General features: G+C 38.8%; 1 protein-coding gene across 1 annotated transcript in view; it reads right to left on the minus strand.

Annotated features, from left to right (window-relative positions):
* The window catches only part of CSMD1 (CUB and Sushi multiple domains 1), a gene marked incomplete at its 5' end in the record, with an annotated part of 1150904 nt that overhangs the window by 253925 nt on the left and 874339 nt on the right, over positions 1–22640 (minus strand). Inside the window, 2 exons of the mRNA XM_081335496.1 lie at positions 20349–20461; positions 21567–21670. Coding sequence (XP_081191622.1) covers positions 20349–20461; positions 21567–21670 — 217 coding nt within the window. The remainder of the gene's footprint in view (positions 1–20348; positions 20462–21566; positions 21671–22640) is intronic.

Genomic DNA, 22640 nt, shown 5'->3' on the forward strand with positions numbered 1-22640 from the left:
GGGGAAAAAATAATTGATGGAATTTAAATGACATTCTGCATGGACTTCAAAGCAATTGCTCTATCATTACTTCACTCTGACCACCTCTATGAGAAACTAAATTTCAATTATTTGCTACCAATGGAAGACTTCTTCAAAGTTAACTTTCAGTCAGATGTTCATAAAGATAGCCTTCTTTCTGGACCAAGATTACAGTGAGAAGCCCAAGACTTCAAAGAACAACATGGTTAGCTACTAAGTTATTTGAGTGTGCAATCCACTCATAAATTGTTGAACATGAATCAGCAATGTGATAGGGCTACAAAAATATATCAATTCATCTGAGCCTGCCTTAATGCAATCATATGTTTTTCAGATCATGAAAATCCTCTGAGAGCCATGAACCTACTCTCTGGAACAACAGCCCACAAGAAAGACCGGGGTGTGTGTGGGGGGGAGCGCCTGCTCTTCAAATGGTAAGTCTGTTCTCAGGTCCAGGATTAGGTGGAATTGCTTGTGGAATACCTGGCAATTTGCTTTTGGCTTGTTAAGGGGCTCTAAGTGTTCATTTTTTAAATGTATTCTTTGATATTGAAATTGTAAGCCATCCAAAGTCTTTGGAGTCAGACAGACATGTAATCTAATAAATAAATCTGCTAATATGAAAAGCCCTGTAAGGATATATTGAAAAATGCAAAATGCTTAGGATGGAAAAGAAAAATGGAGAAGGGAAAACAATTTATATTTTTCAAAGAGATGCAAGGTTATTACCCAGAAGAATTAAGATTCTTTCATAAGCAGTTCTAAAGGGCAGGTCAATATCAAAGAGATTTAAGCTATACTAGTAATAATATGTTTAGGACAGTGGTGGGCAACCAACATGACTGGCTCAGGAATTCTGGGAGTTGAAGTCCACAAGTCATAAAGGGCCATAGTTGCCAAACCCTGCTGTAGGATGATAAGGGCATGAATTATAGTTGCCAGTCTCCCACTCAAGAAAGGGCTGCAACTGGTACACCATCCAAGGTTGGCAAAGGTACCTACTGGCCACAATTGTCAAATATAGCAATAGCTGTGATTTTATTATCACTTGGAAATTATGCTCTTGTTCCTTTGGGAAAACCGCACTCCATTCAGAGTTAAAACTAGAGCAGATACAGAAGTAAATAGTTTCTGGGCAAAAAAGTAACTTTGTATTGTTAGGGTATAACTTCAGCAACTTTTATTCAGACTCCAGGCACTGGATAAAATATATGCCTAAGACAGTTTGCTGAAGTGAAAACAGGGAGACCTTGAGTTCTAGTCCTGCATGAGGCACAAAGCCAGCTGAGTGTCCTCGGGTCAACCTCTCACTCAGCCCTAGTCCATGGCAAACACAGCAAATCACTTCTGAAATCTTGCCAAAAAATAGCAGGATCTTATCCAGGCATTGTCAGGAATAAAGGCATGCCCTTCTTACAAAAGATTAAAGTGTTATTTTTAATGATCTCCAGAATATGTCGGTTGAGAGCAAAATATTTCAGTTGATGTACTCTACTGATTAAATCATCTCTGTCATTTGACCCCTGACTAAACACTGTTTTCCATTGCTACTCAACTTGGCAACTTTCAGATGTATGAAATTCAAGTCCCAGCATGCTGGCTGGGGAATTCTGGGAATTAAAGTCCACACATCTGAAAGTTGCCAAGATTTGAGAAATACTGCTGTCTTCTATTTCTCAGTGAACAATCTCACAAAGAACACCTTGGTGACATATAACTTATTAATCCAATAAATGTCATACTTAAATGGGTGAAGCTGTAACTGAGTGATATCAAAAACTATTGTTCCATGGAGAATGTTTGTATAGTATAAGAAAATCTTGAACTGCAGACATAAGATACATCTCATTGCTGTACTTCATATGGATCTACACCTCAGTTCCTAAGGAAACTGAATGAGCAGAAATTGCATATGATGATGATAACTTTATTGTCACTTTGAATGTACACCAATTGGCATACATCAAAATGAAATTTCATTGCATACAGCTCTCAAAGGGTCACCACCTCCGATATATACTCCTTGTTCGGGGCCCACTCAAATTTCACATTGTCCATTTTAGTCTCTAGTCTAGGGAGTGAACGATGGCAAACAGGACAGATGGAAATGGGGCTCCATGTGGATTAGCCCTCAAGTTAGCTTGTATTCTGACAACCTCTCCTTCTTTCCTTTTTCTGATCCTGACTCTTCCACCTTTTCCTTAAAGAGGCCTTGCTTCTTTTCGCCCCTGGAGCACGCTGCTGCCGCCACCAACTCCTCCAAAAGTCTCTCTCTCTTCCTCTGGGCCTGCCGACAGCCTCATCCAGTTCCTTCGCTCCATAAGCTCTAGGTCCTCTCCTCCTCTGCCTCCTCTGGAAACAGCCCTGATTTGCAATACAATCCATCACTGGGCCAGCAGTCAGATCTTGCTGCTGGTAGAACAAATTCAAACAGCGCCAACGACTTTTAACGGTCTCACCAACAGTTCCAAAACAACTAGAAACTCGCAATGCCAGCAAAGATTGTCGGTCGTAATGTCGTATGTTACCTTAGTTTCACCATGTTGCTCAAACACATTAAAATCTTCCTGATCATGTGGCCTATAGCCCTTACTATCCCTCCCAAAACTATTCGCCTTCAAGAGCCAATGCAGCCACAGCCATTCCAGGCACCGCCATCTTAGAACATATATGATGTCAATTCCCCATGGCATAATTGTCATGTAGACCAGGGGTGTCAAACTGGCGCAGGCCATGCCCACCCCAGCTCCGCAAAGGGAAATATCATCACGATACATCATGATACGTCACGTGATGCGATCAAGTTTGACACCCATGATGTAGACTGATTTTATGTTACATCTATATCTCCCATATATGTACTATTATACGTCATTAATGATTCAGTGATATTTTTTCAGTGAAGCCTGGCATTAGCCCAACTTTAAGAAAGGAGCAAGTGCTAACTAGGAGAGTGTGAAGCAGCTGGATAACATTTTTTCCATATTAAGGTATATAACTAATTTAATTTTCCTTTATGCAGAGTTTTATTATCACTCGGAGCTTCAAGGGGCAGTTCCATTAGCTTTTTTCCCTTGGGTTTTGTAGCTGCTGAAATATCTTGTGTTCTTTCAATGACTGTCTGAAGTGCAAAAAAAAAGAAAAGAAAAAGAGAGGATTTGGGCTATTTGATCTGTGTCAGGAAACTGTGTGCAAAATAGCGCAACTACAAAGGAGTGCTTTGCACAGGTACGTAATGAGAAGACTTCTTCTGTATATGGACTGTTCCTCTTGGTTTGGAATACCAGAAAACATTTTTTTCTGAAAAATTCACCCAAAAAATAAAATTGAAATTCAGGGTAATTATCTCTGCTTATTACAAATCTGGACAAAATGAGCTTCTTAATGGCATACATTTTCATGGATTAGACCCCATCTCATCAAGCATGTTATTTTCAGTAAATTTGTTTACGTACATGAGAGAAAGAGTAAAAGATGGAGCTAAATGAGTGTGAAATACTAAAAGTACTATGTCTAACAATGAAATGAGAAATAAGAATGTTGATAAAAAATACAGTGCTAACTCAAAACAGAAATAATTGGTGATATTTTAGCATTACTAAATAAATTAACACCTGAAGTATATAACAGGAAACTAATCAGATCTAATTTGTAACTGCTGAGTAGTAATGCTTTGAAATTACATGACTGAGAATTGTAAATTTCCACTGGCAATATTATTTGGCAAGTATAATCTGGCAATATTTCTTCTTCAAAGAATGGCAAACCAACAAAAATATCTGCTGAAAACCAACAGAAAGCATTTCTTGACAATTCCAATGTTATTAGAATTAAAATATCCATATTATCTTTTTTTTTGCAAATTGAAAAATATTAGAATATATTTTTAGCCAAGCAGAAAGTTACCATTTCCTTTTTTTTTAAAAAAAAGATTTTATTAGTTCTTTTTTCCTTACATACATATAATAATAATAATAAGTTGGAAGGGACCTTGGAGGTCATCTAGTCCAACCCCCTGCTCAGGCAGGAAACCCTATACCATTTCAGGAAAATGACTGTCCAGTCTCTTCTTAAAAACTTCCAGTGTTGGAGCATTCACCACTTCTGGAGGCAGGTTGTTCCACTGGTTAATAAACATATGTTAGTTTTTCAACCTGCATGCAGTCTGGGTTCAAAAGCGCTAATATATAGTCAAGTCCTAATCTTTGGTTCTTTCTTATAGCTATTTGTAGAATGACTCCCAGGTTTGGTAGTTTTCTGTTTCTTCTTTGTCTTTCAATCTCATAGTTAAGGAAAGTTACCATTTCCATTTACTTCCACAGCCATTTACTCTCCCTTACTTCTAAAGAATCATTTAGTATCATTTTTCAGACTTAATTTTTAATTTGTCCACATTATTTATAAAGTGTTCGAAAGAGTTGATATTAAAAGTTTGATTTTTCAGCAATCTAAGAACTCTAATAGACTTTTAAGAGCACTTCTCATTGTGTCAATTACCATGAAGATGTTAATCAGTCATAAAGAATTAACATGAATGCATCTAGGGTAATTTTCTTTTGTTTTACTATATAATATTAAAGAAAATTGAAATGGCTGGGTGATTACTTCAAATATCTGATAGTATTTTGACACTCATTCAGATTGTGAATCCTATTCCAAATTGGGAAAACATTTGTCAAGGCAGAGAAAATTGTTGCTAAAATATCTGCCTTAAAGTAGCTTTTCTTATTCTTCACATACTGGTGTGTGAAGAGGGAAAGTAATACACATAAAAATCATTTGCCTTGAAAGAAGTTCTTAAAACATGTACGTGTTTCTCTAATTTGCCACTAATGGCAAAATAAGTATCTTCATCTGCCCATGATAAGGCTTATAACACATCACATCACACCTTCCTATATTTCAATATTTACTCACATAGCAAAATTATATTGTATCTTTCATTCTGATATATCAGTTTTTGGTAATTTGTCTGGAAATTCTAAAAAGTTGCAGCCCCAAAGTATCTGGAGAATGCCAGGATAGAGATATCAAATTATAAATTCCCCAATATGTTTTCTCACATTCACATGAAACATTTAGTACACTAGATGACATGATCTCCTTCATCACTTTCCATCAAAGCCGATTCTAATTTCACAAACATCCTGTTTATGGCTGTCCTAGGATTTGTACATTTTTCCTACATCATGAACTCCAAGTTCAAAAAATGATTAGGGTGTTTTAAAGAAGCAGTCTTCTTTAAATACAGCATTATTGTTTGATGATAAACTTAATATGAATCTTATATTTGCCATTTTTTGGAATACTGTTTATGTAGCGAGAGTGTATATTTTCTGTACATTAATAAACACAAACTTTTTCCAATATAGAACTAAACCAAAACAAAACAGTGTATAGAATCTTTCTTCCTTCCAATGCAAGACACTGACTATTATAAAAATATATTAAAATCCCTTCCTTCCTTCCTCCTTCCTTCCTTCTTGCTTTCCATATATCCCTTCTTTGCCTGCATACAGACTTTTTGCTATTTCTAGAAGAGGTCCACTTAGAAAAAAAGAACTGCAGAATACACAATAGATTGCATATGCTACTCCTCTAACTTGATTTCACTACAAATGGCAATATTCTTATATAAAATAGAGCATGATAAGTATATTCTGTATATTTCCCCAAAAACTGTTTCAGCCACTTATCCATCAAAGTTTTTTTTTCCCATGCCAATGGGACTTTGAGATGCCACAGCCTCAGGACCGATCCTGCTGAAGAATTGATCTGCACCTCATCAGTGATGGCACTGAATGAGTGGTAATTACAGCCACTCCTTGAAGTTCCAGCCATTGCACCATCCCCATGGTCACTTGATTATAGATTTAGGTTTTTAGTAACCAGCTTGCACTTATTTATTTATTATTTAATTTAATTTGTATACCGCCCTTCTCCCGAAGGACTCAGGGCGGTGAACAGGGCAATAAATACCAAAATACAAAAATACAAAAATTAAAAACAAATTAAATCATAGTCCCCAAATACAATAAATAAATTACTTAAAAACAATAATTAAAACCCAAACCCATCAGACCAGGCCAGCTTGTTCAAACAAATAGGTTTTTAGATCACATCAGAAGGAGCAAAGGTCGGGAGCCATCCGGAGCTCAACCGGTAAACGGTTCCAAAGGTCAGGCGAACCCACAGAGAACGTCCTCCCCCTGGGGGCCACCAGTCGGCATTCTCTGACCGGCGGCACCCTGAGGAGGCCCTCTCTGTGGGAGTGCACTGGGCGGAGGGAAGTTGATGCCAGCCGCAGGTGCTCCCTAAGGTTGGATGGTTGGAACACTCTGCGGTCAGATGGTCATTATTTGCAACCTTCCCTGCTGGTTTCTCACAAGCAAAATCAATGGGGAAGCCAGAAGGAAAAGTTGCAAGTCATTCTGGTAAGTCCCCCACAACCTCCCTTCACTCAGACCCTGCTTCCCACAGCTTTTAGCTCAGGCATAGCCTATGCAAGGCCTTCCAGGGTTTCCCCCACCCCCACCCCACTCCCACCCTCTGAAGCATCCCCCCCCATGGCACCCCCATGCTCCTTACCTGGAACTCTGACTGCTTTCTGGTTAACAACCTGAATGTCTTGGGTTTATAATGAGATGGCATTGCACTTTACGACCACATTATTTAGCAATGGCAATCTCAGTCTCAATTGCTATAACAAGAAACCTACCTGTACCACGCTTCTTTTTGCCAACAGACTTTTTTTAATCAGGGCAAGCACAGATGGGAGCCTAACCTATTTTAACAAGAAACAAGTAACTATTCAAAATTGCCTTAAATTGACCTTCAATAATTATGTTAGCATTTCACATCTGCCTTTGATTTTCATAGGAAAAGCAAAGTTACTGACATGTGCAGAGCTGGAAAATTAAAAGTGCTATCATCAGTCATTCATCTAGGTTAGTCAATTTATTCAGTGTTGGTCTCACTAACTAATCAATACTAGTCAAAACCGGCTAGTAAAAATAGCATGATTTGGAAATGAAAATTGAAGAGACAAAAAATGGGAATACAGTATAAAGAAAATCATTGCTTATTTGAAGTGTGATATTTGATTTTTTTTACAATTAGAAACTAGCTGTCATGCTTCAAAAAGCTTCCAAGATGAAGAGTATCTTTCTTTTGTATTTTGTACCTTTTTTAAAGGGAAAAAAACATTTTCCTCACACTGTTAGAGAAAGAAATTTATTTAGAGTAGCTTGGAAGCTGATCTCTTCTATTCTTTATTTTCTCTGAGATATCTCTTGACTAAATTGCCGTTGGGTCAGTTTTTCTAACTCTGGAAAAAAAGTTAAAAAAAATAGAAGGAAAATGCATTTTTGATATTTATTTGCAAATTTAATGAAATAAGTCTAGCATTTCTGTGAGATCTATTACATCGAGTAACAGAATACTGTAATGTGGCAATCAGATTCACTGAGACAGATACCTGTAGATCCAACCTTGAGAAATGTGGAAATCAAAATAAACCTGGAGTTTAAATTAAATTCACCCACCTGATAGACCCAGATTGCTTAGATCATCTTATACATTATGTATCAATTAGATTATTATAATGGCACAGACAAAAATGCCGTTTTGTCTGATATTTTGATGGAATATATTGACCTTACTTTAAAAAAATGTACTAGAGAAAAAAGGGAATTAAAAAAATGACCACTCCCAAGAATTGAATTAGAAATAACTTTTAATACATATTTTTCTAGTACTGCCCAATCACAAGTACACCAGAATTTTAGGTGTCTGAAATGCTTTTTATAAAGCTGCATTACTTCCAATCAAAATTAAACCAAAAAAATAAAACCATTTCCTCCTGTATTAAATTAATACAGAAGGTTTTCTTCTACAAACGACTTGTATTTCAATTAGAAAAAAAGACAGCCATGGATATCAAGGAGCACTGTGCAAGTATGGGATGAAGGTGTTGCTAAAAAATAGGGCTGGGGAATTCTGGGAATTGAAGTCTACAAATTTTAAAGTTGCCAAGTTTGAAGATCCCTGCTAAAAAAAATGGCAGATAGCATTCTAGTATGTCAGCCCTTGTATTTGGTTTTCTCTCCAACATAAAGAAGGAAGCCCATCCCAGAAGCCGTTTCCCAAAAATCTGGGAACACTTAAGCCCATAACTGAAGTCCTAATCAGTGAGAAAAATGCAATAACAGATCTGAATGACTGCCATTGCTCTCTTGGCAAATTCTAGTGAGATAAATGTGTCCTAAGAACAGCAATCATGTTTGATATGCAAAGAGAGAAAGGGAACATGAGGAATGCTGTTTCAGCTTTAATTACCCTTGTGCCTTTTATATCTCATGAAAGGGAATGATGAATCTGTCAAAAACAGTAGAACTTCCCCTGAAATTAATAAATAAACAATGCCTTCCCTTAGAGTTTAGAGGCATGTAATACTTTAAAATTAAAAAAAAATGAATACAGAAAAATGGTTTAAAAACAACCCTAACTGTTAACTGAAAACTAAATTTCATTTTTAATGTGTGGCATTGTGCCCACAGTAAAAAAAAAAAGACAATAAAGGGTATCTATCTAAAACATGAAAGTATTAGAAGCCCAGTAACTGAAAGTCAATCTACAGAGGCATCTTAGCAGATTACAACCCTTAAGTTATAAAGTGGGATAAAAAATGGTTGTTTAAAATACTCTTTCTTTTTTCTTTTCTTTTTGAAAATCCACAATAGCAAAGACAAAATGCACCTTGGTGCAAGTGTAAACAACTGAAACTCAGCCTAAGGGAAAATTCTTGCGAAAAAAATGGGAAAAGGTTCTGTACACAAGCCGAATAAAAGAAAATAATATAACACATTTAGGTGTACAGTGAAATTCTAACTGAGTTTTATCAGAGACCCAGAATATTTACACTTCATAATCTTGGAAAAGGTGTGCTTGTTTGTCTTCCTAAAGACAGTCTAGCTCCTGGGAAGACTTAAAAACAGCTCAAACAAATCCATTTCTGGCTGTTTAGTGCTAGGGGCCAGTCTGAGGAGTGAGACTGAATTGGAAGAACAGAGCTTAAAGGCTTCTGACCTTGCAACTCAAGAGCTGGAGAACTCTCTACAGATGAAGTCCTGAAAGAGCAGAACTTACTGGAAAATAACCCCTGCTCTGTTCTGGAGTAGCCAGGTAATCTCTTACTGGATACTGAAGCAGCAATCTGAGTCAGCCGAAGGAGAAACTTACCGGAACAGATCCTCTACAGTGGAAGACTGACAGAGTAGAACAAAAAAATTTAATGGGAGTCCCCAAAATAAAGAGAGACAGTTATGTGATTGTGTGTGCTTCTGTTTCTCTGAGATCCTTGGATTGCTACAAGACCACTTCCAATTTTGTTCCAATATCTTGGATTCGGCTTTGTGAGAAGGAAAGAACTCTTACCACCCTTGCTATCCACACCACTCACCAATGCTGGCTGCCAGGCCTAACCTACTGGTGAACCCTAAACAATAAAACTAGGGCTTTTTTTCTCATAGAACGCTCAGAACGGAGTTCTGGCACCTTTTTTTTAATGGATTTTTTCAACTTTTGCACAAGCTGTGCTACTCCCTCTATTGGTTTTCGAAAGCCAATAGGAATTGCTGCTGAGTGCGCCAAAAGACCCGGCCAGCAAACATTGCACATGTAAGTTGTCTGCAGCGAAGGTGAGTTGGCAGGAACTTTGCACCTCTCCCTGCTGCCCAACTACACCATCTCCTAGTTGTAAGTAAGAGAGGACCAGGAGTGGGAGGTGGGGAGCAGCACTTAATTCTGCCCTGCCGAAAAAGCGGAGTCCATGTGCACTCCTGCCTCATGCTCACCTGTGTTAGCCAGGCTATGGAGAGCCTGGCACCGAAGCATGGAAAACATGTGTGCACCTGCCTCGTGCTCACCTTGTCAGCCAGGCTGACCACAAGTCAGAAGAGGAAAATGCAGTGGCAAAGAAACCCCCTCCTCAAATAACTCGCATTTGTCAAGTCCACCCTGCCCTCTGCGAGACCCTTGGCCCAATGGGGAGGCGAGGCCTGGCAGACACGATTTCCCTCTCCACCTCTTTTTAATGGTAGTCCTGAAGATACCTGGAGGAGACTGAAGCAGCAATGCCACAGTGCTATGGAAGCCGTGGGGCACCTGGCCTGCAACGCCTGCTGCTGCCTCTGCCTGCCCACCACCTGTGCCCTCCCGCCACCCTGCACCGGTATCTGGCTCAGTGACTGCAAGCTCTGTGCCATCGGTGTGCATTGTGGTTGGTGCTGTGGGAGCCGTGGGGCCCACTCTACATGGTGGGGCTGCACGGGGTGGGAGGAGGCGGTTCTGGCAGGGTGGCTACAGGCACTGGGCATGGAGGTGGCGCGGGTGGGGTGCGGCAGGCGGCTGACCTTCCATGGGCCAGAACAGCTGGTTGCCTACCCAGTGCTAGACCTGCGCCGCCGCCTTGTCCTGCGTACCTACGTGGCTGCCCTGGAGCGCCTGGCCTGAGATGCCTGCTGCCGCCTCGGCCTGCCCACCTCCTGCCGCCCCGCACCGGCATCTGGCTCAGCAGCTGCAATCTCTGTGCCATCGTTATGCATTGTGAGAGACACATCACCTCGCATGGATTGGCCCTGAACTGCTGCACTGACTTAACCTGGTTTGACCACATCGTCCCATCTGGCCTGGAGGGACTGGGGGTCACCTCCCTTAGCCAGGAACTGTGTCTCATGGCTATTATTTTAGTGGTTATCTGGATTCTTGCAGATTTTGTACATCTATCTGAAATGGTAATCTTAAGCATTTTTTTCATAAATTACTTAAGGATATGCAACTATATTTTCTTATATTTATCTAATGTTACTTTTGCATCTACTTTTTTCAATCCATTTTCTTTCTGTCATTAAATCCCCAAGAATAAGACATGTAAATGTAAATTGTAAGCTCCTCATAGCACAGTTCTATATCATTGTTAAATACACTGGGCAATTATGGACATATTCATTCATATTCATAAATAGATTGAATTGTAACACTTTCCCCCTCACCTATGCCTGTTCTCTTGTGTGTATAATTTGAACATAGGCAGGCCTATTTAATCAGCAATTGTAAAGAAATAGAAACAAAATGTTTAACTTATGTATTAATAACAATTTCTTTGCAATTCATTATCTTGTCAGTAACATGACTCCATCAGTTAAACACATATATGTTGAAGGCAGCATATGCACTTGTATTAGACATCTATTATCTCCCACTGTTAGTCCTTCCAAAGGGAACTCAATATACGTCATACTATATATGCAAAATTTGTCTCCTCTATTAAAGTGCAACACATCATTTTCCAAGTAGACAAAAAAAAATAATATTCCATCTTTACTATACCCACCTGCAGTATATAAACATGGGGGAGCTATCCCACAATTTTTCACCCCTATGGCAGCCTAGTACGCTGTCTTCATGATTAACTTGATAAAACAGAACTTAGTGTTCTAAGTTCATCATGAACTAAGTCTGATGAAAATAACTATTTTGGCAGGGATGAATTAATAGCATGCATTTTGGGTTATAGGAGCATCTCATTCACTTGAACCAATGTGATCATATCTTTAAAATGATATGTACAAGCCATCAATAATGTGGTTGCTAATATAGGTAGGTCTGGCTTATGAGCTGTTTGTATTTAAGGAGATGCTCACAACAAATTCTAGTTTATTTGGTGAATGCCTGAAAGATGCATTACTTCATCTAAACCAAAAACATATGGAAAAAACTAAAGGCAATTATGAATTAAACTTGGTTCAAATCTCAAATACGAGATTTGGACAAAACTTTGGAATTTACTATGAACATTTGCCTTAAATACAATAAATTAAATTTATGTTAAAAATTGAATATATAATTTTTAATTATATAAATAAATATATAAATAAAACTATATAAATAAAAGATTAACAAGATGAGAGTTCTGGCACCTGTTTCTATGGTGAAACTGACTAAGCACATGCCCCACTAAGAAACTGACGAATACAGACATCCCCTTGAGATATAAAAATCCTTTATCCACACAGTGAGATTCTCCCAACGCTAGACCCATCACCCAAAGGCCAAACCTGGACATGCTTATTTTACCCTGCAGAAAATACTATTCTCAATCCAGCTCAATCCCCCAAGGCAAATACTGTACATTGGCAAACATCTTCACGTGCTTCCTAAACAAAGACTAGACTTTCCTATCAATATGACTGATCCTGTCTTTTTAAAACTCGTGGCCATCATAGATTGCTAAGCTGTTGGTTTCACTGTTAAATAAACTCTACTTTTGCCTCAAGCAATTGTCCTGTGTTGTTTGAACCTGGCTTGGGAAGAAGTAAAATTTTCTCCTAATACCTGAATGGAATTTCAACTCGCTCCCTCCTTAACCAGGAGGTGAGGGAGGATCCCTTACAGGGACGAGCCGAGGAGTTTAGTCATCATCTGGCGGACAAAATCGCTCAGATCCGGGCCGGTCTGGACTCTGACTGGGCAGAGTCTGACGTGAAGGAATCGGACGGTCTTGAGCATGTTATCTGGACTAAGTTCGATCCTGTTTCCCCTGATGATGTGGACAGGATCATGGGGAGGCTGAGCTACACCACCTGTTTGTTGGATCTGTGCCCCTCCTGGCTGGTTTATGTGGCCCGGGAGGAGTCACGAGGCTGGTTCCAGGCAGTAATAACTGCTTCTTTGAAGGAGGGTGTCTTCCCTGCCGCCTTGAAGGAGGCAGTGGTGAGACCCCTCCTCAAAAAGCCTGTCCTGGACCCGGCTGTTTTAAATAACTATCGTCCAGTCTCCAACCTTCGCTTTTTGGCGAAGGTTGTTGAGAGTGTGGTGGCGCATCAGCTTCCTCTGTTCTTGGAGGAAACTGATTATCTGGACCCATACCAATCGGGTTTCAGGCCCGGATACAGCACGGAGACGGCATTGGTCGCGCTGGTGAATGATCTCTGGCGGGCTCGGGACAGGGGTTGTTTCTCTGTCCTGGTCCTATTAGATCTCTCAACGGCTTTTGATACCGTCGACCATGGTATCCTACTGCGGCGTCTCAGGGGGTTGGGAGTGGGAGGCACTGTTTTACGGTGGTTCTCCTATCTCCTGGGCCGCTCGCAGTCGGTGTTGATGGGAGGGCAGAGATCTACCCCGAGGCCTATTGTTTGTGGAGTTCCTCAGGGGTCGGTTCTCTCGCCCCTCCTGTTCAACATCTATATGAAGCCGCTGGGTGAGATCATTCGTGGTTTCAGGGTGGGGTATCATCAGTACGCTGATGATACCCAACTTTTTCTTTCCACCCCGAACCAACCCAGTGATGCCCTCACCGTGATGTCCCATTGCCTGGAGGGGGTCCGGGTCTGGATGGGGAGAAACAGGCTTCGTCGCAATCCTGCCAAGACTGAGTGGCTGTGCATATCAGCATCTCGGGTGAACCAGACTATTCCACCTCTAACGATGGGGGGTGAGGTGTTACCCCCCATTGATAGGGCTCACAACTTGGGTGTCCTCCTTGACTCCCGGCTCAACTTTGAAGATCATATAGGAGCCGTGACCAGGGGGGCTTTTGCCCAGGTTCGCCTGGTGCGCAAGTTGCGACCCTATCTGGACCGAGATGCCCTACGCACAGTCACTCATGTGCTCATGACCTTCCGTTTAGACTACTGCAATGCTCTCTACATGGGGCTTCCCTTGAGGACCACTCAGAGGCTTCAGCTGGTGCAGAATGCTGCTGCGCGAGTTGTGATGGGGTTTCCCGATACTCCCATGTAACACCTCTACTCCACGAGCTGCATGGGCTCCCGGTTGCCCTCCGGGTGAGATTCAAGGTGCTGGTGATGACCTATAAAGCCCTAAATGGCGAGGGTCCGGGATATCTGAGGGAACACCTGCTGCTGGCATCAAGCTCCCTTCGTCCATTGCGCTCCCACAGGGAGGGTCTTCTCAGGGTGCCGCTGGTAAAAGATTGACGGCGGATAACACCCGGGGGAAGGGCCTTCTCAGTGGGTGCGCCTGCCCTTTGGAACCAGCTGCCAGTGGAGCTTAGGACTGCCCCCGACCTCCGTTTATTCCGCCAGGACCTGAAGACCTGGCTCTTCGAGCTCTCTGGCCCAGGCTGAGAATTTTAATTTTAATTTTAACTGGGGTTTTTATTTGTTCAGGGATTGATATAATTTTTTTAATTGTTTTTAACTTTTGTATTTTTCGTTTTAATCACCCTGTAAACCGCCCTGAGTCCTTCGGGAAAGGGCGGTATATAAATATAATATAATAAAATAAATAAATAAATAAATAAATAAATAAATAAATAAATAAATAAATAAATAAATAAATAAATAAATAAATAAACTATTGAAATAAGTACCCCTGTACCTTCCCTGAACTCTTGCATTCCTGCATTGTGGACAAATTTATAGCTGCCATGTATCTCTTGTATCTAACCTCCCCATTTATAATTTCTGGCACAGGCCCTTAACTTCAAGATTTGGGGAGTTACATTTGTTTAGTAATTTAGTCATCCTTCCTTTGAAGTGAAACAAAATAAAACTGAGTTGCAAGGGACCTTGGAGGCCTTCTAGTCCAACCCTCTGCTCAGGTAGGAAACCCTAAAGCCATGATGGTGCAGTGGTTAGAATGTGGTATTGCAGGCTAATTCTGCCGACTGCCAGCAGATCGATTCTCACCAGCTCAAGTTGACTCAGCCTTCCATCCTTCTGAGGTCAATGAGGACCCAGATTGTTGGGGGCAATAGGCTGACTCTGTAAACTGCTTAGAGAGGCTGTAAAGCACTATGAAGTGTTATATGTGTAAGTGCTATTGCTATTGCTATACCATTTCAGACAAATGGTTGTCCAACCTCTTCTGAAAAAACCTCCAGTGTTGGAGCACCCATAACTTCTGGAGGCAAGTTGTTCCACTGATTAATTATTCTCACTGTTAGAAGATTTCTCCTTAGTTCTAGGTTGCTTCTCTCCTCGATTAGTTTCCATCCATTGCTTCTTGTCCTGCTTTCAGGTGCTTTGAAGAACAGGGTGACCCCCTCTTTTTTGTGGCAACCCCTTAGATCAGGCATGTCAAACTTGTGATGTCATGTGACATCATGTGACATATTGGGACTTTTTCCCCATTGCCGGTAATAGGGTGGGCATGGTTTCAGAGTGATGCATCCGGCCCACAGGCTGGCAGTTTGACATGCCTGCCATAGATATTGGAACACGTTTATTAGATTATGGCACTTGTAAGTTACTTACAGAAAGTTACCTGGCAGACGTGCCCTTTATAGGTTAATCTTACTGTAACTATCATCATCTGTATTCCTAATTCTAGTATAATATATCAAATGTTCCTTTGTGCTTAAAGTGTATAGTAAAACAGTCATAAGTTTTTCTGATCCTTTGCAAAAAAAATATGTTAGGATAAGAAGCTGATTTGTAACAATTTATTCCCTCCTTTCTTGTGAACTGTTGAACTGGCAACCTATTTATATCATCTTACAGAAATAGACACACTTTTAATTAAATTTTAATTAGCAGTAGACCTCATGTCCAATGGACTAAAATTAAATTACCTTGATGTCAAGCAATTAACCTGGTTGAAGTGATGGGTAAAACAGATTTTTTTTAGACTGTAACAAAAAAGAAACTGTAAAGACTGACAACTAAAATCAAGCATAAATGAAATATCAGTGATCAAATCTATATGAAGTCTCTCAAAATGTTATGAAATGAAACGGCAATGTGGATAATGCAATTCATATTTTTAACTATTAATTTTAAGTATTTGATCTTATCACACTGATTGCTATGGTTTTGTCATTTTCAAGAAAGTTTAAGCTAATTGTCTGAAAGGCTTACACTAGTAGTCATTCTTCATCTCACAGTTAGCCAGATGTTTAGACTGGATCTGGCATTTTTATCCACCTATCAAGTTCTTCTCAAGGAGCTGGGATAGGTAGAGGTTATTTGATGGGGTTGCAGGATTTAAGCTGTTTCAAGTAAAGCTGCCTTTTGCAATTGACTTTTGGGGATTTTGTCAATGTCGAGTGTGTTATTTAGCAACCACATAGATAAAACTTCTCCAGGATTATCTAATCACAATCTGGCACTTTGGGTCTTTCAACAGTACACCCCTCACCAATGCAAGTAAGTCCTTCTGCCCTGGTACTAGTTATATTCTTCGTATCTTTTCTTCTATCTTATTTAATTTAATAATTTAATTTAATAATTTCCTTTAATAATTTATTTAGAAAATGTATTTGCTTCCCATCTCATATCCATCATGTTAAACTTCTCAAGACTTTGCATTAGCTTAAAAATGAGGAGGGTCATTTACTTCAAGTGAGAACTCTACATTGATTTGTTCTATGAGCCATTTGTTTATTTTATTGTTCATTCATGGAATTCTCAAGAATCTTCTTTAATAGCAAAGTTCAAAAGCTTCAATATACTTCCTAAACTATTTTTAATGTCCATGTTTTCCACAGAGCATCATAGGGAAAATCAGTGTCTGCATAATTCTGATCTTTTTAGGTATAGATAGGTCATGGTGTTTAAATATCATTCCAAGACCTTTATTGGTATCTGTACAAATCTGTCATATATTTCTTGATTGCTTCTTCCTTTACTGTTCAACAATTATCACCACTTCAAAATTTCCATTGTTATTTCTACAGCTGGTTGCTATACTTGTTATTAGCTTTGAGTTTTGCATATGGAAATCTTAGGCCCATTTTTTTTCACTGTGCTCCTTGGCTTTCATTATTAGAATTGTAAATTGTTTGCCTTTTCAGCTATCAAAGTATAATTATCAACATAATGCAGGTTGTGAATATTTTTTTCTTCCAACTTTAAACCACACTCAGCTTTTTCCAGTCCAGCTTCTCAGTATATATTTAGCATGTAGTAGACTGAATGAATAGGGAGTCTCACTACTTTGCTGACTGGGAGCCAGTCTTTTCTTGACCTGGGTATATTTTTTGCATGAAAACAATGTGATGTTCTGGGATTCAATTTTTTCTAAGGACATTTTATGCTTGACATGATTGATATTACTAAAGGTCTGTGTCTAATTAATAGCACACATATTAACTTCTCTTTGGCATTTTTTGACTTCCTCAATTATCCTGTGTGCATCAGCAATATTACTTGTGCCATGGACCTTTCTAAAATCAGCTCAAACACCTGGTATCTTTTTTCCTGAAAACAGGGATTTAATCTATACTGTATGGTCCTAAGCTTTATTTTATTAGTGTGATAAATTTAGGATATTGCATGATAATCTACACATTGTGTTAAGTCTCTTTTCTTTGGAGACTTCTTTGGACCTTTCTGATCTGTGTTGTTTTCCACATCTGATGATATGTTTTGCTTAGGACCTTTTTTATTACTACTTCTTTTGCTTGCTTTATTTCTACCTATTCCATCAATTCCTGCCATTTTCTGACTTGATAATGCCTGGAAAGCTAATTTTACTTCATCTTCTAGTACACTGAGTTTTAAAATATTTGATGTAATTAACCCTTTTTCGTGAACTTGAATAATGTTATTACTCCCTCTTCTACCAAAACATCCCAGACTTTGCTGTTTTATACAAAGTCTTGACAGCAATAGTCCCAAATTGGATTCCCAATTCATAAAGCAGGCTGTTAAGAGAATAGACTCCAATGAGTAATGTATGTCAGCTGCACATCTCAAGTGATACCTCAGCCTGGTTTATTTATTGGCCTCCTCCTCTCAGAGGCAACACTGAGAATGATTTTCCAAGAGGGATTCAATAAAAGTGGGATGGATATACTATTGGAAGACGTGAAGGATCAGGTGGAGGACAGTTTGTCCTGGAGGGAGGAAAAAAATACCCTATGTGTTTGCTAAGCAATTATGACATATAACCAGTCAATCAGAAGTGATTTTCAACTCTTCAACTTATATTTTTTTAATTTTTTAATTTTTATTTTAATTCCATTTATATCCCGCCCTTCTCCGAAGACTCAGGGCGGCTTACAAGCTTAGCAGTAGCCTTCATTCTATGTATATGCCTGCTTATTAGGGCTTTCACACACACCCCAAGTGGCATTATTACAAAGTCAGCTTATTGTCCCCAACAATCTGGGTCCTCATTTTACCTACCTCGGAAGGATGGAAGGCTGAGTCAACCTTGAGCCTGGTGGGACTCGAACCTGCACTAATTGCAGGCAGCTGGTGTTACTTAAGGAGGCATTAGCCCACTGCTCCACCAAGGCTTTTAAAGGGAAGACACTTCAACATGGTTAAAAACATGGCTAGGCTGGGAGTGAATTTATATGCTTCCAACTCTTATTAGTGAAGGTGTGTTTGTGTTCACACATGAATATGCAATACCCATTTTCCTCATTTTGGACATTCAGACATTTACTGTTCTACCCTGCTTAGTTGTTTAAATGTGGCTTTCAGCACATTGCACAAATGTTTATGTTGCTCTTGATCCAAAAGATTATTCATTCTTCTTTGAATTATGCTATTCTCTGCTAGAAAAGAAAGGGAAGCTAAAATGTTGTATATGTGACTTTTTCTATGTAACTGATTTATACCATGTATTCATACAAAATTATAGTTGAATAACAGCAACATAAAAAAATAAATTTTGATTCCAGCATATTTTAACTATCATAAAAGTGAGAAGTATTATGTTGAGGTATTTCTTCTATTACTATTTTTTCTCTTAATTTTAGCAAGACTATGTTGAATCTACTTTGCTATTACATTATTATACTTCACAAAGATTTGCTGGACAAGGCTAGACATAACCATAGTACAATAAAAAAAATTCTTAGGATCGGGCATTGATCATTAAAACATTTTTTTATTTATCCCAGCAATTCATTAATATATGAACTATTCTCATTAGTTCATATTTCAGATCAGTATTATTTAAAAATGAATACTTCTTGGTTATAATAGATTGTAATAGGCAAAAAAAATCTTTTAATTAGCAAATACATGTTCACATCAGTTTTCTAACCTTTTTCTTCATTGTATAATTTAGCAGGACACCATCTATCATATATTATTGTTCTGAATTTTTTTTAGAGCTTCTAGAAATAGAGCTCAAAATCTTAACAAATTTTTTTCTAGATAAGAGGTTATTCTTATTATTCTTATTATAATCTGTGAAATTGATAGTGCTAAATATAATAAAACTCATTCTAGTGTTGAAGATGAATTTGTGTGCAAATGTTGCAAACTTGAGCCATCTTACACAAAGCATGTGTTCAATGTGCCTCTAAAAATAGCCTCATTTTTTGCGATCCAGCAGCACAGCATGAAGGAAATCTACTTTAATTTACTCCCTGCTGCTACTTAAATAGCTATGGCAAATTATACAAAATATGATTTAGAGAAATACATTCTATCATCAGGTGCCATAGAATTAGAATTTGACAGTTCAAAAAGACTTCTGTGGACAAAAGAGCCTGAAATTCTATCGCATAATATATTTTTGCTTCTTCTTAGATGCAAATATTACATTACAGTTTACGGAAAACTTATTTGTGCATACTGTGAAAAAAACCAAAAACTTTTGTCTGGGACTATGAAGCTATATTAACATTTCATAAATTATTAGAGGGAGAAAAAAAGCTTTTTTTCCCTTCCTCTGATAATTTATGAAATGTTAATATAGCGTATGGCTTCATAGTCCCGGGCTTCATATAACTATGTCTACTGTACTACTTTATCTTTTACATCAGGAACAAGATAAAGGATGTATAGCAGACATCTCTCTCTCTCTCTCTCTCTCTCTCTCTCTCTCTCTCTCTCTCTCACACACACACACACACACACAAAGAGAGAGAGAGAGAGAGCAGGTTCCCATCTATTACCAAGGCCAATACTGATTAAAAATACTTATTAAAAACACAAATATGTAAATTAATATACATCAACTACTGAATTCAGCTTTAAACCTGATGTCTCAAATTAAAAAAAGCAAGCCAATATAAGGATTACATGCTTAAAAATATTTTGTTTGTCAAGTGATTCCATATACAGAAAAGGATAATCCAAATAATATAATTAATTGAGCAGATATTATTAATAGCCCACAAAAATGACTATACTCTGAAGCATTGGAGTCTCTCTTCATGAAGAGTTTCTGTATGATTGCTGAATGTATTTAGTGATATAATTCACTTTCAAAAGATGGAAACAAAGTATTTCATACTTTCTAAGTTTACCTTTTCAGTAAAATCATTTAATAACCTTGACTCAAACAATCATATTTCCTGGTTTAGAATTCTGTGCTGTTTTGAACAGGAAACATACCTTGATAAACAGCTTTGAATCCTAGTGAGCCAATGCTGTCATCTGACTGTAAATGGAGCCACATCTGGTTGCTCATGCTTACAATAAGATCAGGAACGCTGGAGCCTGTCAGGCTGCAGAAAAACAATAGAACTGAACCATACACAGTTTCACTTATTTATTTATGTACAGGAATTATATGCCCCTCATAAAAATCCATCACATGTAGTTAAAAACACAGGCACCCTTCCTCCCTGGTGACCCAACACCCTCACAGCTCAACCCCCATCTTTATAACCCTCTGGAAGGCTGGAAGGGTAGAGATTCCTATGCTCCCAGAAGGTAGGCTAGGGATGGCTAGGGATAGGGTGGCCACTGAGAAGGTGAACCTCCAATGTCCCATCAGACAGCAGTATTTAAGGGAGGAGACCTAGAATGCACCCTGCCCCCCTATCTAATCTATTAGGATGGGCAGATACTCTCAGACAGTGGCAGTCCTACAAGTAACTTGGTCATGTGCCACCTGGGACTTTGAAGGTAATAACCATCATTTTGATTGTACCAAGAAGGCAACTGGAAGCCAGCAGAGCAGTGGGGTACTCAGATGAACCATGGGGCACCCAAAATTGCACATGCCATTGCATTCTGAATCAGCTGCACCTTCCAGATGGCATTCCCTTGTAGAGTGCATTGCAGTAATTCAGACAGGATATGTGAGCCGCCCTGAGTCCTTAGGGAGAAGGGCGGCATATAAATTCAATAAATCTAATCTAATCTAATCTAATTTTACCATGTTGTATATGTACAACAGTCTTTAACTTTTAACCTTGAATTTCAAATCTATTCTAGAATTACAACTATCAATTAATTTTAGAACTGTAAATCAGAAACTAGTTATATGTGAAAAGAGTCAACTTATCTTAGAAATCTGTGAATTTGTCAATACTTGTATAGGTGGACAAAGCAGTCACACTGTTGTTTTTTTCCCTTCTAGAACAGGGGTGTCAAACTCGTGATGTCACGTGACATGAATGGACATAACCTCCATTCACTTTTAGATTGTTATAAAGATAGAAAAGTATTGAGAGTACTTGTAATTTTGCAAAGCTTCTATTGAATCTACAGAAATGTTCTAACTCACTGATAATACAATTGGGACAAAAAGCATTGCCTATGTAGTCTAAGGAATTGGGAAAAGAAACAAACTAGAATTTCCAATGAATAATGCAATGCACTTACACATATAAAACTGTTCTTGTATCTCCCACTTTGCCAGCATCTCCTACTGTAAGAGTGTCATATCCTCTTTCCAGCTCAAATTCTTCAAAAGCAAGCTTTATGACCTATTAGAATCAGAAAAGTATACTTCAGTCAATTCAATGCTTCTCTAAAAGAATGAGTGTCTTTAAAAAAAATGGGTTGAATGATGAAGGAAAGAAAAAAAGAATAATGCTACCTGCCCTTTTTGTTCTTTCTTGGTGTCTTTTTCTTTTGTGCAGAAATCATCGTAAAGAAGTAAGAAACTCTGGCATGTAAAATAATGGAAACTCACATAGAATAGTACAAAAACTTTGCTTGTCCCTCAAAGCCAAACATTTTCAATGGCATAGCATAAGAAAACTGATTGGATCATTGTTAGAAATGTTGAGCTCAGTAAATTATATTAATTGTGGATATTCCATAAAGGTATATGACTGTTTTGTGATTGATTATCTGCCATCAAGCTCCTTGTGACCACATAGATTTTTTTCCATAAAGGTCTCCCCTAACTTGTGATTTCAAGTTTTGTAACTGTACATTCATTTTTACTGTAACTGAGTCCATCCTGCAGTTGTGGTTGGTCATTCTCTTCCACTATTTCCTTCTGCTTTTCCTAGCATTAGAGCATTAAAGCTGAGTCTTCACATAATGTATCCAAAGTAAGAAAATTTGAGCCTGTTCATTTGGGTCTTGAGTGACAGTCTGCTTTTAGGTCCAATTCAAGGTGTTGGTTTTAACCTTTAAAGCCCTTCATGGCATGGCATTATCTGAAGACCACCTTTCTCCAATTATATCATATATATATACAATAATGGTCAATATTGATCCACTGGCCACACAAAGCCCTTATAAACAGAAGAACACTGACACCGACAGCCCCTAAATCAGAGGTCCCCAACCTTTTGGGCACCAGGGACCAGTTACGTGGAGAGAGGTTTTTCCATGGATTGAAGGGGGTGTGGTTTTGTGTGCTGCCTGCATACTGAGGATGGGGTTTTCCTTGTTTGTGCTGACCGGTTGCTGGCATGCCACGGCTCGGTACTGGTCCATGGC

Source organism: Vipera berus, assembly GCF_964194415.1.
Source record: "Vipera berus genome assembly, chromosome: 1".
Taxonomy (NCBI): Eukaryota; Metazoa; Chordata; class Lepidosauria; order Squamata; family Viperidae; genus Vipera; species Vipera berus.